This window comes from Loxodonta africana, chromosome 3 (genome assembly GCF_030014295.1).
Source record: "Loxodonta africana isolate mLoxAfr1 chromosome 3, mLoxAfr1.hap2, whole genome shotgun sequence".
NCBI lineage: Eukaryota > Metazoa > Chordata > Mammalia > Proboscidea > Elephantidae > Loxodonta > Loxodonta africana.
Genome location: NC_087344.1, coordinates 120,559,993 through 120,579,252, shown reverse-complemented (window position 1 = coordinate 120,579,252; position 19,260 = coordinate 120,559,993). Strand labels below are relative to the sequence as shown.

The 19,260-nt window shown below is 37.0% G+C and overlaps 1 protein-coding gene across 2 annotated transcripts in view; it reads left to right on the top strand.

The window, feature by feature from the left end:
* The window catches only part of USP33 (ubiquitin specific peptidase 33), an 88,986-nt gene that overhangs the window by 15,319 nt on the left and 54,407 nt on the right, over window positions 1-19,260 (top strand). For both annotated transcript variants that reach the window (XM_010591176.3, XM_010591177.3), the window contains exons 2-5: window positions 14,565-14,696; window positions 14,875-14,928; window positions 15,355-15,417; window positions 17,135-17,287. In XM_010591176.3, coding sequence (XP_010589478.1) covers window positions 14,616-14,696; window positions 14,875-14,928; window positions 15,355-15,417; window positions 17,135-17,287 — 351 coding nt within the window. In that variant the 5' untranslated portion in view covers window positions 14,565-14,615. The remainder of the gene's footprint in view (window positions 1-14,564; window positions 14,697-14,874; window positions 14,929-15,354; window positions 15,418-17,134; window positions 17,288-19,260) is intronic.

Below are 19,260 nucleotides of genomic sequence, written 5' to 3'. Positions count from 1 at the left end.
ACTAAAGCATTGCATTTTTGCTATTAAAATGATTCTAAAGCCTACTATTTAAAATAGCACCTTCTGGACTAGTCATATTAATTGTAGTGGTGGAACCATAGTCTAAGTTGAAACTCCTGATACAAATCCATTTTTTTATAATCAAAGAATCCTAGAATTGGGCTTCCAGTGCAAAATGCTGTTCTTGGGAACACCGGTAATAGTTTGTCATTCAATCTCTGTGTGTAACAACGATGGGGAACATCTTGCTTACCAAGGTTATATCTTCCAGTTTTGTATTGCTCTAATTGTTGATAGTTTGTATTTTAACCAAAATTTTTGCCATTGATTGAATTTCTTACTTCCAGCCTTCTTCAGCTACAAATGTATCAAGTTCCCCAACCTTTGCCTTTCGCTGGATAAACATCCACACTTCTTTGAGTTGTTCCTCATAGTAGCTAACATTTATTGAATGCTTACTGTGTCACTCTTTTCAAAGCACTTTATGTGCATGTATATAATCCTTCCCAAAACTCCATGAGGTAGATACATATAATTATCTCAGTTTTTCACATGAGGGAACTGAGGCAAAGAGAAGTAACTGTGCCCTGGTGACAAACCTGGGAGATAGTGGGGCTTGGATATAAACCCAGGTAGCCTTGCTTCAGAACCTTTATTCTTAACCATACTGTTGTCTTATACAGTTTTCAAATCCTTTATTTTAAGATGTTCTTGTTTTGTTATAGCTTTTAGTATTCCTCTTATATAAAATATTCCAAGTATAATCTGTTTAGCTTCTAAGTACAGTTAAGACTGGATGCTGTTTTTATTTGGAAACCTATTGTCCTGTTGATAAATTGCATAGGAATCATCTTACATCTTTTCAGGTCTAGAATCTAAACACTGGTCTTGATTTAGACAGTAGATTCTGTTCTTATTACATTTCATTTTGTTTTAAATAATTTTTCCAAGTAGTTTATTTTTTCTCTTATAAAACATTTATTTTTTTATAAGTTAATAGTTAGGTTTCACATCTGTGTGTTTTATATTTTCATCCAGATTTTTGTTAAAAATATTGAATGATGTTGCCACATGCTAGTAAAGACCTCCTTGTGGATTTATGCTAATATTTTACAAAACTATTAAATAGCTACCCATCCTTCTGAAATTATTTTTTTCTGTCACCTAAATCTGACTCTGCAGATTGCTTTTTGGAAAAGACTAGGCAATGGAATGCAGATAGTTTCTCAGTATTAAAAGGTTCTCATTAGGTTACCAATTACGTCTTGATGTGTAACAAAAATAGTAATAGCACAGGTCGCTATGATTTTCCTAATTATTAAAATTAAAAAATCTGCTGTTCTGTTATTATGATGGCAGGACAGGGTTTACAGGCCTGAAACTTGGAGATATACTGCTAAAAAGTTTTCCCCCTTAAAATTAATATCAGAAGCAGTTTTGAATGTACTTTAACACAGGAAGGCATTTGGGCCCTAAAACTGTACGTCATAGAGCATAAATGCAATCATTTCAATTTTCAGTTGGTGTTATTGGCATCCAGTAATGCATTTGAAAATTTCAAATTGTCCAGTTAGGGTAGATAGAGGAAAAAGCTACTACGTATAAGATTACGAAAATGAGGGACAAATTGAGGTCAAATTATGGAAAGCCTTAGTTAGCATGGAAAGCTTGAATTTGCTTTTACTCATTGTCGATTCCCACCCTGTGGGTCACAGGTTTCTAGAGGAATCTCAGAGTTTTTGCATGGGATTTACATCTGTAGACTGAACAAATAGTTTTTCCATATATAACCATTTTTATTGCCTTCCTGTCGCCTGTATCTTTTCTAATGTTCATCTTCTAAAGTCTGATCTTTACACCCATCTTCCTTGACTAAACTATTAAGACCAGAAGAGAAAACATTTATGCCTTCTTTCTTTGGGTGTACACTCTGAGAGAAGAAATTGAAGTGGCTAAGAACGCCTGCTGTTGTTTGTTTCTGTCGAGTCAGCTCTGAGTCATGGTGACCTCACGTATAACAAGATGAAATGTTGCCTGGTATGTTTAAGTCCATTGTTGAGGCTATGGTGTCAGTTCATCTTATTGAGGGTTTCCCTTGTTTTTACTCATCCTCTACCAAACATGATGTCCTTTTCTAGTGATTGGTCTTTTTGTTGATGATGTGTTCAAAGTAAGCAAGATAAAGTCCTGCCATCCTCGCTTCTGAGGAACATTCTGGTTGTATTTCTTCTAAGACTGATTTGTTTGATCTTTTGGCAGTCCGTGGTATATTCAGTATTCTTCACTAACACCATGATTCGAATGCATCAGTTCTTCATTCTCCTTTTTCGTTGTAGCTTTTGCGTGCATATGAGGTTATAAAAAAAATTATGGCTTGGGTTAGTGCATCTTAGTTATCAAAGTGACGTCTTTGTTGTTTAAAACTTGAAAGAGGTCTTTTGCAACAGATTTGCCCAGTGCAATATGTCATTTGATTTCTTGACTATTTCCATGGACTTTTATTGTTGATCCAAGTAGAATGAAATCGTTGACCGGGTCTGAAGTAGTAGACTGTCAGTACATCTTTGTCAAGTGAGGGAATGAAAGAATGACTTTGTTATAGTGAATTAACTGAGTAAAACCAAGTAACTAGAATATTAAGGGCCTTCTGTTTTGATAGTGTTGTGTTTAATCACGGGGAATACTAAGTAGCCTTAGCAAAAATTGATAGCTTTTATTTATGTGTGCTAATTCTTACTAAATTGTGTATACTTTAGGTATCAGAAAAGGAACAGCAGGACGGAGAAAACTTACTATAATCTTTATTTTTTGCTTGAGACTTAAAAATAGAATAATTAAAACATTATTGTATAATTGGAAGTTCCTTTCCAGTCTCGTTCCCATTTCCTCTTTCCTTTGAGGAAACATTCAAAGTACATAATCTTTCAGACTATATTTTCATACTTTTGCAGTCGCTGTGTACATTGAGATACAATGTGTTATTTTGCACGTTTTAAATTGTTAGCTTAATGGTATCATACAATATGCATTATTCAACATCTTGCTTTATTTTTGACATTGTGTCCTTTAGATCTGTTCCTGCTGATAAGTTATCTGCTCAACTCATGCAGTTAAATTGTTATGTAGTGTTCAGTCATATGAATGTAATACCATTTAAATTTAAACATTCACTCTTCTACTGATGGACTTAAAACATTTTTATAAAGTGAGAGTAGAGACACTAGAAAGCCATGAGAAGGAGAATATTTCAATTTCAATAGCAAACAAGTTATGTTTCTAGGAGAACATGAAGTTTAAATGCCTTTATTATTTAAAAACAAAAAACCTCATTGCTGTCAAGTCAATTCTGGCTCATAGCGACCCTATAGGACAGAGTAGAACTGCCCCGTAGGGTTTCCGAGGAGCGCCTGGTGGATTTGAACTGCCGACCTTTTGGTTAGCAGCTGTAGCTCTTAACCGCTGCATCTCCAGGGTTTCTACCTTTATTATTAAATAAATAAAAATAAGAGAACTCAGTACTCATCTTAAGAAATTTTGAAAATAAAATCAAAAGCAAGTAGAGAGGGGTAGATTCAAGCCAAAACTGGATTTAATAGAATTGGAAATGGAACAAAACAAAAATTCTGGAAGGGATAGATAAACCCCTGTAGGAGGAAAAAACAAAAAAAGGAATATACAAGGTTAGAAATGAGACACGAAACACCATAACATAGGATATGTTGTTGTTAGGTGCCATCGAGTTGGTTCCGACTCATAGCAACCCTATGTACCATAGAACGAAACTGCCCAGTCCTGCGCCATTCTCACAATCCTTTTTTTTTTTTTGCTTGAGCCCGCTGTTGCAGCTACTGTGCCCCATCTTGTAGGAGAGCTTTAATGGAATCTTATGCAAATCTCCTGAGAATTTTAAAGACAATGCTATGATGCCAAAAACCCGTTGCCATCGAGTCAATTCCAACTCATAGTGACCCTATAGGGCAGAGTAGAAACTGTGCCATAGGGTTTCCAAGGCTGTAATCTTTATGGAAGCAGACTGTCATAATCTTTTTCCCACAGAATGGCTGGTGGATTTGAATCGTTGACCTTCGGGTTAGCAGTTGAGCATTTAACCGCTGTGCCACCAGGGCTCCTTGCTATGATGCCAGAGTTGAAAATTGAGAGGAAATGGGTGATTTTATAGCAACATATAAATCAGTAAAATTGATCCAAGAAGTGAAAAACTTACATTGACCAATTCCCATGAAAGCATTGAAAAGATGATTGAAGATCTATCCTTGAAAGAGATAGCACAGCAGATGGTTTCACAGCTGAGTTTCATTTATTAAGAACAGATTGTTGTAGTTAATAACAAGCTACTTTTTGTTATATAGAAGATGCAAAGTTACTGGATGCATTCTCTGACACAAACATACTTTAATCTCAGGACCTAATAAAAATGCTGCCTAAAAAGATCATTCTCACTTCTGCCTATAAATGAAGAATTTCTCAATGAAGTATTAGCCAGTGGAATCTAGGTATGAATCGACAGACTAATGATACATTATGACCCAACAGGGAATATTCCACCAATGCAAGGATCATTAAATATCAAATCTGTTAATAGATGTTATCAGAAATGAAACAAGGAAAATGGTAAGTAGGTGCTGACAAGTCATTTGATAAAATTCATCAAGACCATTTCTAATGAAAGCTAAGTAAATTAAGAATAGAAGGAAATTATAGCAAGTAACTTAAATGGAAAAACACTTAATATTATGAACCTGGCTAATGGAACCTGATGCTCAGAATCACCTTTGTATACAACATTTTTTGGGGGGGAGGGTCTAATAAATGTACTAAAACAGTAAAATTAAATAATTGATGTTAATATTAGAAATTAAAAGAGAAAATTGTCATGTTTTTCAGCATATTCAGAGAATAGCCAAGCAAACTATGAAAAGGAATAGTGAGCATGTATATCTTTTTATATCTTAAGGATATAAAAATATTCCATATAGCCTCTGTAATCAGATTAATATGATTTTGGCAAAGACAGATAAGTGAAAGAACACAATAAAGAATCCAGAAATCCATTATATGTGTGAATTTAATGAAGAATGAAGGTAATATTAGAATTCAGTGGGAAGTAGATAGGTTATTTAATAAGTGGTACTGATACAAATGTCTACCTATATGAAAGAAAATAAAATTGGGTTCCTATCTTAAATCCCAGCTGGCTTAAAGCCTTGTAAAAATATTTAAAGATGTTCTACAGATACAGCCATCTGAAGAGGGTGAAGGAAACCTTAAGATGAGAAACCTAGAAGCTCTAACAAATGTATTTGATTATATAAAAATTAAAACTTTTTTTATGGTAAAGGATACCATCAAAGAGTTAATAAACAAAACAGTAAATTTGAAAAAAATATTTGCGGTACAGAAGACTGAGAATTAATTCTATAATAAGCAGCCCAAAAGAAAAAAAGGCAAAAAATTTAAAGAAGCAATTAATAAAAGAGCAAATCAAAGAGACCATAAAAGTCATCGAGAAGAAATTCAAGCTCATAGGTTGTCAGGGTAATACAAATTAAAATGCTAATGAAATATTATACCCATCAAATGGTAAAAAAAAATTACCCATTGCTGTAGGGTCACTCTAAGTCAGAATCAGCTCAATGGCAGTGGGTTTGGATTTTTTTATCACTGGCAGAGATGTGCAGAAAATGGTATTTCTGTACATTGTTTGTAGAAATATAAGTTGTTATAGCCCTGTTGGAAAGTAATGTGGCAAAATCTATTTAAAAAATTGACCCATTAGATTATATATAACTAGAAACCAGTTGCCATCAAGTTGATTCTGACTCATGGCGACCCCATGTGTGTCAGAGTCGAACTATGCTCCATAAGATTTTCAGTGGCTGATTTTTTGGAAGCAGATCGCCAGGATTTTTTTCCAAGGTGCTTTGCCTCTGGATGAAATTGAACCTCCAACCTTTTGGTTAGTAGCTGAGCGTGTTAACCGTTTGCACCACCCAGGCACTTCAACAGTGTGTTTAATGGCAAAATGTGGAAACAAAGTAAATGTCCATTGATAGGAGAATTGATTGAATAATTTATGGAACGCATGCATCATGGAGTGTCGGGTGTCCACAAAAAGTTGACAGAGGGATACCCCTTAACTATTGAATGAGAAAAGCAGGACTCAGAAAAGTGATAAAATGGTTACATGTTTGGTAAACAAATAATGAAAAAGGCCATTTTATTTCTCTGTATCTGTATTTGTATATGATTATATGAGCATGAAAAAATATCGAACGATGGAGATTTTTTTTACAACGGGGTGTTGATGAATTCTTTCAGCTTTTAATGTCCTTAAGTTTTGTTCTGGGACAGTTAAGTTCTTGGAAATAGTTTGATGCTTTCCAGACTTGCCTTGGAGTTTTACTAAACAGAAGCGAAGTAGCTTTTAGTCTAGGGATAATTTTTCCCACTACTGAGCCAATACCCTTCTGAGTACTCTTTTTCTCCCTGTATTATGAAGTCTTTTAATTGTGTCTGGCGAGAACACAAAACTACTCCCAAACCAGTGTAGGCATTGCGAATTGTTCTACCTACTCCTGTTCACCCCCACATGTCTGTCAGTTTGTTGTACTGTGGGGGCTTGCGTGTTGCTGTGATGCTGGGAGCAGTACCACTGGTACTGAAATACCAGCAGGGTCACCCGTGGTAGACAGGTTTCAGCTGAGTTTCCAGACTAAGACAGACTAGGAGAAAGGACCTGGCACTGTACTTCTGAAAAGATTTAGCCAGTAAAAACTTTAGGAATAGCAGTGGAACATTGTCTGATATAGTGCTGGAAGATGAGCCCCTCAGGTTGGAAGGCACTCAAGAGACGACTGGGGGAGAGCTGCCTCCTCAAAGTAGGGTCAACCTTAATGATGTGGTTGGAGTCAAGCTTTCGGGGCCTTCATTTGCTGATGTGGCACGACTCAGAATGGGAAGAAACAGCTGCAACCATGCATTAATCAGAACGTGGAATGCACGAAGTATGAATCTAGGAAAATTGGAAGTTGTCAAATGAAATGGAATGTATAAACATTGATATCCTAGGCAATAGTGAGCTGAAATGGACTGGTATCGGCCATTTTGAATTGGAGAATCATATGGTCTGCTATGCCGGGAGTGACAACTTGAAGAATAACGTTGCATTCATCATCAGAAAAACATTTAAAGATCAATCCTGAGGTACAGTGCGGTCAGTGATAGGATAATATCCATACACCATATACCAGTTAATATGACTGTTCTTTAAATTTATGATCCAATCACTAAGGCCAAAGATGAAGAAATTAAAGATTTTTACCAACTTCTGCAGTCTGAAGTTGATCAAACATGCAATCAGGATGCATTGATAATTACTGGTGATTGGAATGCAGATGTTTGAAACTAAGAAGAAGGATCAGTAGCTGGAAAATATGGCTTTGGTGATAGAAATGATGCCGGAGGATTGCATGATAGAAATTTACAAGACCAACAACTTCTTCATTGCAAATACTTTTTTTCACCGAGAGGAACAGCGACTGTACACGTGGCCCTCACGTGTCTGTCGGTTTGTCGTACTGTGGGGGCTTGCATTACCGGAAGCTATGCCACCGGTATTCATATACCAGCAGGTTCACCCATGGAGGACAGGTTTCAGCTGAGCTTCCAGACTAAGACAAACTAGGAAGAAGGACCCAGCAGTCTACTTCCGAAAAGAATGAGACAGTGAAAACCTTATGAATAGCAGTGGACCGGGTAGTGTTTCATTCTGTGATACATAGGGTTGCTATGAGTGGGAACCGACTCGACAGCAGCTAACAGCAACATACACGTGGACCTCACCAGCTGGAACGCACAGCGATCAAATTGACTACATCTGTGGAAGGAGACAGTGGAAAAGCTCAGCAGCATCAGTCAGAACAAGGCCAGGGGCCTACTGTGGAATGGATCGTCAGTTGCTCATATGCAAGTTCAAGCTGAAACTGAAGAAAATTACAAGTTGATGAGAGCCGAGTACCACCTTGAGTATATCCCACCTGAATTTAGAGACCATCTCATGAATAGATTTGATGCATTGAACACTAATGACTGAAGACCAGATGAGTTGCGGAATGACATCAAGGACATCGTACATGAAGAAAGCAAGAGGTTGTTAAAAAGCCAAGAAAGAAAGAAAAGACCAAGATGGATGTCAGAAGAGAGTCTGGAACTTGCTGTTGAAAGGAGAGGAAAAAATGATGAAGTAAAAGAGCTGAACAGAAGATTTCAGAGAGTGGCTTGAGAAGACAAAGTATTATAATTACATGTGCACGGACCTGGAGGTGGAAAACCAAAAGGGAAGAACATGCTCACCATTTCTTAAGCTGAAAGAACTGAAGAAAAAATTCAGGCCTTGAGTTGCAATATTGAAGGATTCTGTGGGGAAAATATTAAATGACTCAGGAAGCATCAAAAGAAGATGGAAGGAGTCACTATACCAAAAAAAATGGGTAAACGTTCAGCCATTTCAGGAGGTACCGTATGAGCAGGAACCAGTGTACTGAAGGAAGAAGTCCAAGGTGCACTTAAGGCATTGGCGAAAAACAAGGCTTCAGGAATTAATGGAATATCAATTGAGATGTTTCAACAAACACATGCAGCACTGGAAGTACTCATTTGTCTATGCCAAAAAATTTGGAAGACATCTACCTGTCCAACCAGCTGGAAGAGTTCTATATTTATGCCTATTCCCAAGAAAGGTAATCCTACCGAATGTGGAAATTATTGAACAATATCATTAATACCACACACAAGTAAAATTTTGCAAAGATCATTCAAAAGCAGCTGCAGCAGTATATCGACAGGGAACTGCCAGAAATTCAGGCTGGATTAAGAAGAGGATGCAGAACCAGGGATATTATTACTGATGTCAGATGGATCCTGGCTGAAAGAAAATACCAGAAAGATGTTTCTGTGTTTTATTGACTATGCAAAGGCATTTGTGTGGATCATAACAAATTATGAATAACTTTGCAAAGAATGGGAATTCCAGAACACTTGATTGTGCTCATGAGGAACCTGTACGTAGACAAAGAGGTAGTCATTTGAACAAAACAAGAGAATATTGGGTAGTTTAAAGGCAGGAAAGGCGTGCTTCAGGGCTGTACCCTTTCACCACACCTATTCAGTCTGTATGCTGAGCAGATAATCCGAGAAGCTGGACTATATGAAGAAGAACATGTCATCAGCATTGGAGGGAGACTCATTAACAACCTGCATTATACAGCTGACACAGCGTAGCTTGCTGAAAGTGAAGAGACCTTGGAGTCCTTACTGATGAAGATCAAAGACTACAGCGTTAAGTATGGATTACACCTCAACATAAAGACAACAAAAATCCTTACTACTGGACCAGTAAGGAACGTCATGATAAACAGGGAAAAGATCGAAGTTGTCAAGGATTTCATTTTACTTGGATCCACAATCAACACCCATGGAAAGCAGCAGTTGAGAAATCCAAAGACACGTTGCATTTGGCAAATCTGCAAAAAACCTCTTTAAAGTGTTAAAATGCAAAGATGTCAGCTTGAAAATTGGATGTGCTTGACCCAAGCCATGGTGATTTCCGTCGCGTCCTATGCATGTGAAACCTGGACTATGAATAAAGAAGACCAAGGAAGAGTTGATGCATTTAGATTGTGGTGTTGGAGAAGAATATTGAACATATCATTGACTTCCAAAAGAACGAACAACTGTGTCTTGGAAGAAGTACAACAATAATGCTCCTTAGAAGCAAGGATGGTGATCCTTTGTCTAACTTTGGACGTGTTATCAGGAGGGATCAAACCCTGGAGAAGGACATCATGCTTGGTAAAGTAGAGGGTCAGTGAAAAAAGGGAAGACTGTCAATGAGATGGATTGGTACAGTGGCTGTAACAATGGACTTAAGCATAACAATGGTTAGGTGGATGGCGCAGGACCAGGCAGTGTTTTGGTCTTTGTACATAGGGTCATTATGAGTCGAAGCGACTTGATGGCATCTAATAACTCTTTTTTGGTGGTTCTTTCCTTGGCTACTGGTTTCATCAACTCAAGTCTTAATGGGAGCCCTACTTGTTACGTTGCCTTGTGAATTTTAGTCACCTTTGGCCTCCACGGGAAACCCTGGTGGTGTAGTGGTTAAGAGCTTTTTCTGCCGACCAAAAGGTTGGCAGTTCGAATCCAGCAAGCACTCCTTGTAAACTTTATGGGGCAGTTCTACTCTGTCCTATTGCCGACTCGACGGCAATGGGTTTGGTTTTTTGGCCTCCCTAAATTCTCAACTCTGTTCCTCAACTCAGGGAGATAGCTGGGCTCTGTTCAGATTTTTACCCAGCTACATTAAGTCTTAGAAATTTCTCCAGGCAGTAGTTACTTCAGTGGAAGGTAAATCTGATCCCTGTTTCTCCGTCTTGGCTGAAAGTAGAATAACACAGGTTTTAACATGTATCTTTTTTTTTTCCTACTGGAGAGGAGATAGGAGGTGGCATAGGGGTCTAACCCTTTAGAATGGAGTGCAACGTGGGTGGTAAAGATTGCCAAACCATGCTTCAAACATAAATAAAAGAAAAATGTTAACGAAATATATAAACTTTGATTTTGTGCTCTGAATGTGTGGACATTAGTATTATGTAGTAATGTAACGTTTAGAAATAGTGATTTATTCACTGATAACCCCCATAATGACGCCTGGTGTGTTTTGTAGGTTGCAGTATAATATTGGATTGATTATTTGATTTTGCTAAAGGTTTTTTTTTTTTTTAATTCAACAAATATATATTTGGATGTCCTTTTGTTAAAAACATTTACTTGTTGAGAATGTACACAGCAAAACATACACCAGTTCAACAGTTTCTACATGTATAATTCAGTGAAATTGATTGTATTGTTTAATGTGTTTTCTGATGTGTTCGTATTTCAGCAAAATTTAAAAGGCAGATACTATTAAAGCCTAGAGAGTAACACAGGTTAATAAACTATTACACAGACCTATGGAATTTATCACGCAACCATTCTCACCCTCCTTTTCTGAGTTGTTTCTCCCCCATTAACATAAACTCACTGCCTTCCATGTTTCCTATTTGATTTTCAAGTTGTTATTGTCAATTTGATCCCTTATCGATAGTTCTTAAAACAGCATAATGCTCAAGGCCTACTTTTTTTTACAAGTTAAGCTAAACTATTGTTTGGTTTTAAGAAGACTTCAGAGGATATTTGTGATTTAAGGTTTAAAGATTATCTCAGGGCCATAGTTTCAGGGGTTCATTCAGCCTCCATGGCTCCTGGAAGCCTGGATTCCATGAGAATTTGAAATTGCTTGCATTTTCTCCATTTTAATCAGGATTCTTCTACAGAATCTTTGATCAAAATGTTCAGTAATGGTAGCCAGGCACCATCCAGTTCTTCTGGTCCCATGGCAAAGGAGACAGTTGTTAATGGAAGCAGTTAGTTGCATAGTCCATTTCTTCCTCTTATCCCTGACTTTCCTTCTTCCTCTGCTGCTCCAGGTGAATAGAGACCAATTGTTGTGCCTTGCATGGCCAGTTGCAAGCTTTTAAGACCTCAGGTACTACCTGTGAACTAGGAGGTAGATCAGAAGCATTAAACATGTTACTAGGTCAATTAACTGGGATGTCCCATGAAACCATGACCTTAAACCTCCAAATCAAGAAATCAAATCCCATGAGTTGTTTTGTTGCACATAAGCAGCTTCAGCAGCTATGCTTTTTTTTTTTTTTGGTCTTCGTTGTAAATCTTTCACAACTTTTGCCAATTCAACTTTTTACAGGTGTACAACTTACCGATGGCACTTAAAATAATTGGCTCTGCAACCCTACGCTTTATCAGTGCAATTTTTCCATCATGGTAAACTGAAACTCAGTACTCCAAAAGCAATAACCCCCGCCTTTCCCCGGGCCCTGGTAACCACTAATAAACTTCGGTGTTTATACATTTGCCTTTTGTTTTCTTTATATAAAAGCGTGGCCATGCAATATTTGTCCTCTTGAGATTGGTATATTTTACCCAGCATAATGTCTTCAAGCTCCACCCATATTGTAGCATGTATCAAGACTTCCTTTCTCTAACTGGCTGAGTAATATTTCATTGTATATATGTACCATATTTTGTTTATCCGTTCACCTGTTTATGAGCATTTAGGTTTTGCTCAATTTTTGTTTTGTTTAATGTGTTTTCTGACGTGTTCATATTTCAGCAGAGTTTAAAAGGCAGATAGACTCTATTACAGCCTAGAGAGTAGCACAGATTAATAGTTAAACCTATGAGATTTATTGAATAACTAACGAACCCATAAAATAAATTAAATCTGCAATATTTGTGAAAGTAAAACTTTTAACTATTTCATTTTATCCCGGTAAGTTTCTTAACATTGTAGTTCCTTGGGAAAAATTAAGTGGATTGGGATTGGAAAACACTTTGCCTTCTGCAGATTTTAATGCAGTTGAGGAAACTCTTGAATAATATCAGGAAAAATATAATTGATATGTGAAACTATCTCAGCCTTAAATTGGAGATTTCATAGGGAGTGGAATATGAGGCCTCACTGATTACTTTAAAAGCTAATAAGGCAGTGCTTGCAGAGTGCCTAATAAAATTCTTTGTATATGTGTATGTGTAGTGCCTGTCTACATGTACTTTACACTTACTGCCTCATTTAATTCTTACAAAAACCCTATGAGTTGTTGTTGTCAGGTGCCATCGAGTTGGTTCTGACTCATAGCGGCCCCTGTATACGACAGAACGAAACACTGCCTATTCCTGCGCCATGCTTACAATTGTTGTTATGCTTAAGCCGATTGTTGCAGCCACTGTGTCAATCCATCCCGTTGAGGGTCTTCCTCTTTTTTGCTGACGCTCTACTTCATCAAGCATGATGTCCTTCCCCAGGGACTGATCCCTCCTGATAGCATATCCAAAGTATGTGAGACATAGTCTTACCATCCTTGCTTCTAAGGAGCATTCTGGTTGTACTTCTTCTAAGACAGATTTTTTCTTCTTTTGGCAGTCCATGGTATATTCAATATTCTTTGCCAGCACCACAACTCAAAGGTGTCAGTTCTTTTTCAGTCTTCCTTATTCATTGTCCAGCTTTCCCATGCATATGAGGTGAATGAAAACACCATGATTTGGGTCAGGTGTACTTTAGTCTTCAAGGTGACATCTTTGCCTTTTCAACACTTTAAAGAAGTTTCTTGCAGCAGATTTGCCCAATGCAACGTGTCTTTTGATTTCTTGACTGCTGTTTCCATGGGTGTTGATTGTGGATCCAAGTAAAATACAATCCTTGACAACTTTAGTCTTTTCTCTGTTTATCATGAAGTTGCTTATTGGTCCAGTAGTGCGGATTTTTGTTTCCTTTATATAAGTTGGAAATCCTGCTGGCGTAGTAGTGAAGTGCTACGGCTGCTAACCAAAAGGTCGGCAGTTTGAATCCACCAGACGCTCCTTGGAAACTCTACTGGGCAGTTCTACTCTGTCCTGTAGGGTTGCTATGAATCCCGTAGGGTTGCTTGGTTTAAATAAATTAGGTACTGCCATTCTACTGTTACTGGCATCCTCTGGTCAGTTTGACATCAGAGCCCATGCTCTTACCCATGAAGTATGTTGTTGGTTGCCATCTAATCAATAATGACTCATCGTAACCCTCTGTGTGCGGAGTAGGACTGTGACCTTTCGGAAGCAGAGTGCCTGACCTGTCTTTGGAGGCACCCCAGATGGGTTCCAGTTGCCTACCCTTTGGTTACTAGTGGAGCACTTAAACATTTGTGCCACCCAGGGACTCCTCCCATAAGGTATATAAACTAAAAAATCAAAACTAGTTTCCATAGATGGATGTATAACCAAAAACCAACTCATAGTGACCATTTAGGACAGAGTAGAACTGCCTCATAGGGTTTCTAAGGAGCAACTGGTGGATTTGAACTGTCAGCCTTTTGGTTAGCAGCTGAGCGCTTAACCACTGTGCCACCAGGGCTCTGAACAAAAAACCCGTTACTGTTGCCTACTCATAGTGACTCTATAGGACAGAGTAGAACTGCCCCATAGGGTTTCCAAGGCTGTAATCTTTACGGAAGCAGACTTCCTTATCTTTCTTCGTATGGAAGGGCTGGTAGGTTTGAATTACTGACTTTTCACTTAGCAGCTGAGCACTTGACCACTGAGCCACTAGGGCTCCTTCATAATTTAATAACTTGAATTTTTTTCTCGTTCTTTTATTTACCTCTACAAAGTGAAATAACTGAGAGAGAAGGGGAAAGTAGCAAAAGGCATGGAGAACCAAACTTGTGTGGGTTTATTGGTGTCGATTTTAATAAAATGTTCGTGTGGCGTAGAAATTTCCAGTGTTTAAATTAAGTTCAATTCTGAAACTCACCTATGAATGTTTTAATGTGTATTTTTTTTGAGCAAAGGTGTAAACATTTATTCTATTATTATCTTCAATTTTAATTTCATTTTTAATATTTAGCATTTTTTAATTTTAATATTTTTGGTTGCTTTTCCTGTAGGTATTGCCTCATTTTGAAAGCTTGGGAAAACAGGAAAAAATTTCTAGCAGAATGTCAGCTTTTCGAAATCATTGTCCACATTTGGATTCAGTTGGAGAAATAACAAAAGAAGATTTAATACAAAAATCTTACGTAAGATATAGATTTTCTTTCTTCCATAAAAAACCAGATCCGTGCAAATATACATTTTTAAATAAATTACTATAATGCTGTGTGCTTGTCTCAATTTTTGTATATGAAGTTATTGGTGAATTGTATATATTTTTGTGTGTCACTATAACAATAATGTCAAAATGATCTGTTTTCATAGGGCACTTGTCAGGATTGTAAAGTCAGAGGACCAAATCTTTGGGCATGCCTGGAGGTATGTTTTTCCCTCAAAAGTTTCCTGTTGTGAAAAATTTAGATCTGTAAAATGATAACCAGGAACAAAAATTTGACACTTGAAGAATTTCATAAATGAATGTACTTTAAAAATCAGTAACAAGATTTAAACTTAAACTTTGGAAGGGTTTTTACTTACGGTGCTTTTGCACAGATTTAATAAATCACTCTGGGATGTGTTTTGCTTGTTTTTTAGAGATGATGTAGCTTTTAGCTTAGAAATATCCTGATTTTGTTCTTTTGTTTATGAAATCTTTTGATTAAATCACTTGGCTATGGAAAGTCATTTAAACATTGAGTTAAAATAAGTTATCAAAGCTTAATTGTAATACTTATGCTCTTATATAATATGTATGTATTTATGTTACAAAATATCTCATTTCCTTTTTTGTATAATTATTTATAGAGCAGATGTTCCTATGTTGGCTGTGGTGAATCACAAGTAGATCACAGCACCACACATTCTCAGGTATGTATATAGAAAACCTGAATGCAAGACCCTTTTTTTTTTTTTTTTTTGTAAGTGAGCCTGAGGGAAAGTAAAAGCATGTACAAATTATTAATTCAAGTTGTAATTCAAAATTTTGTGCTTTTTAGGTAAATTGAATTAAAACTTAGTTTATACTCTCTGTGAAAGGTAGGGAGAGGCATTGTTAAGAAAATCAGTACTAGAATGAAGTTATAGTTAAGAGACATCTAGGAAGTATACCTTCAGATTTGTGGAGGTGATAGTGGAAATATTAGGAGATTATCAAGGTCGAGATCAGAGAGTGGATGCTTAAAGTCATGACCCAAACCAAACCAGATCTATTGCTGTTGAAGAGGTTATGACTCATAGTGACTCTATAGGACAGAGTAGAACTGCCCCATAGGGTTTCTAAGTTCCTAAATCTTTACAGGAGCAGACTGCCACACCTTCATCTTGCAAAGTGATTGGTGGATTTGAACCGCTGACGTTTTGGTTTGCAGCTGAGCGCTACAACCATTGTGCCACCAGGGGTCCTTAGGGTTATGACAGGGCCTCGTTAACTTCTTTAAATCTCATCTTAAAAATTTCCTTTTCCTTTACGTCTTTTTGACTGGAGTCCTCTTTTTACTTTGCTCTGGTTGTTTTGTGCTTCCCATGTAAATCTGTGCATGCATCTTTTATAGTACAGGCAGTCCTGACTTAGGGTGGGGTTCCTCAGGACAAGGTTCCCTTCCAACAACTCTCTCATAAATCAGTTCTGACGTAAGTTGAACACCTCATTTTTACTTGGTTGGAAATATTACATATAAACATCTGCGAATGAACATATGAGGATGATAACATCAGCAAATTATGTACTGTAACATTGTATATAGTACATATTACTAACGATAAGATGTAACCCCCCCCCAAAAAAAAGTGGTCGTTAGGGTGGTTCGACCTTCTTAAATACATCTTAAGTTGAGGACTACCTGTACTAGGTTGTGCTCCCATTCTAGACTGTAAATTTCTTGAGAATGAGCTATGTTGTTTTTCACATTGATAATCTCTTCAGTATCCAACCATTCTCAATCAGAGCTCCTCAAAAGAATTAATTAACCCTCAAGAGAATTAATTAAACTCAGATACTCCAAGGCTTTAAGGCATCATTGTGTATAATTAATTAACTTCTTTTCTATACATCTAGAAGGTACTAGCTATGTACCATCCTTGGGAGGATTGAAAAAACAGTCAAATCGTTTTTTGTAGGGCCTGCTTCTTTTACAGAACCCCAGTTGAGAAAAGCTAGGCTTTTTTCTATCCAAGATCACATTTTCACTGTTGATTGAGTGGTTTTGTGCTTTGACTCATGCCGTTTGAATCCTTTTGCCATTCTGATTTCCTGAAATAGTTACATGTCATTATCAGTTATTATCTTGTTTATATTTACTCAGTAACCACAAAGCAGAGACCCTCATGTGCTTATGTTTGTATTAGTGTAATAAATAGTGGAAAAATAATAATAAAATAACTTCTAGACTAAGCTTACATATTGATGTTATTCACTATACTATAGCAGTTTAAAGAATTTTTCTTGTGCTTTAGTGTAGCTCTTCTCTTTTGAGCATATTGTTATTAATCAAAGGCCAGCAGTTTATTGTCTATGGTCTTTTGAAGTGTTCTTCATTTATGTCTAATTTTGTTCCCCCCCCCCCCGCCTCATCCTCAAATTATATAGGAGACAAAGCATTACCTAACTGTGAACCTTACCACTCTTCGAGTATGGTGTTATGCTTGCAGCAAAGAAGTGTTTTTGGATAGGAAATTAGGAACTCAGCCTTCATCGCCTAATGTAAGACAACAACACTCAACACAAGAAAACAGTGTCCAGGTAATCTAAATCCATTTAGTTACAAATATCAAATAATTAATTTCAGATTTTGTCATATAGCTGAAATTTAAAAGAATTTTCCCAGCCTGTGCTTTAAAAAATTTCAGTAATATGGATTTTTTTCTCTTCGAATAAATGACTCACACTGACCTTTGTTTTTTTCATAGAGGGAAAGATTAGGGTGAGACTGAAGCCTGCCTATCCAAAGATAGAAAAGCAACTAACGTGTTTTAAAAGGATTTAAAAAAAAAAAAACTGGTTTAAATGGTGTTCATCTTTTTCTAGCAAATTTCATTCTAGGAAGATGTGGTAGGCCTTCTTTGATAGGGAAAGGCAGGTACAAATTAATATAGCTCCTTTTTCCCATTCTCTTCATTTCTGTCTTTTCTGGACTCCATTGGTATTACTGTGAACATTTTACTAATTTACCGAGAACCAGATAGAACATAATGCCTAGCATTAGTCTTTGGTTAAAGATTTTACTCCAGTTGGATCGAGAGACTATCATAAGCCATGTGTAGGCTTGCAAAGATTGATCACTGAAATTTCAAAATTTCTTAATCACATAAAATGTTACTGTTGTTGTTAAGTGCTGTCAAGTTGCTTCCAAGTCGTAGGGACCCTGTGTACAACAGAATGAAACACACTGCCTCATCCTGTGCCATCCTCATAATCCTTGCTGTGTTTGAGCCCCTTGTTGCAGATGCTGTATCAGTCCATCTCATCAGGGCTTCCTCTTTTTTGCTACTGTTGATTGAGTGCTTTTGTGCTTTGACTCATGTCATTTGAATCCTTTTGCCATTTTGATTTCCTAGAATGGTTACATGTCATTATCAGTTATTGTCTCGATTATACTTACTCAGTAACCACAAAGAGAGACTCTCAACGCGCTTATGTTTGTATTAGTATAATGAATAGTGGAAAAAAATGATAATGAAATAACTTCTAGACTAAGCTTACATATTGCTATTTTTCACTATATTATAGCAGTTTATCTAAAGAATTTTTCTTGTGCTCTAGTATAGCTCTTCTCTTTTGAGCACCTACCTTACCAAGCATGATGTCCCTCTGCAGGAACTACTTCCTCCGGATAACATGTCCAGAGTATGTGAGACAGAGTCTCACCATCCTTGCTTCCATGGAGCACTCTGGCTGTACTTCTCCCAAGACAGACTTGTTTTTCAGACAGTGCATGGTATATTCATTATTCTTTGCTAACACCATAATTCAAAGTCATCAATTCTTCAGTCTTCCTCATTCATTGTCCAGCTTTTGCATGTATAGGAAGTGATTGAAAATGCCATGGCTTGGCATTTTCAATCACTTCCTATACATGCAAAAGCTAATATCTTTGGGTTTTAACACTTTAAAGTGGCCTTTTCCGGCAGATTTTCCCAATACAATACATTGTTTGATTTCTTGACTACTGCTTGCATGGGTGTTGATTGTGGATCCAAGTAAAATGAAATCCTTGACAACTTCAGTCTTTTCTCCAGTTACCATACTGTTGCTTATTGGTTCAGTTGTGAGGAATTTTGTTTTCTTTATGTTAAAGTGTACTCCATACTGAAGGCTGTAGCTTTTGACCTTCGTCACTAAGTACTTGAAGTCCTCGTCACTGTCAGCAAGCAAGGTTGTGTCATCTGCATAATGTAGGTTGTTAATGAGTCTTCCTCCAATCGTGATGCTGTGTTCTTCATATATTCCATCTTCTCTGATTATTTGCTCATTTTACAGACTGAATATGTATGGTATCCCCTTGTTTTGTTAGAGTGACTGCCTCTTGGTCTATGTACAGGTTCTTCATGAACACAACTAAGTGTTCTGGAATTCCCATTCTTCGTAACGATATCCATAATTTGTTATGATCCACACAGTCAAATGAATGCCTTTGCATAGTCAGTAAAACAGAAGTTAAACATCTTTCTGGTATTCTCTGCTTTCAGTCAGGAGTCATGTGACATCAGCAATAA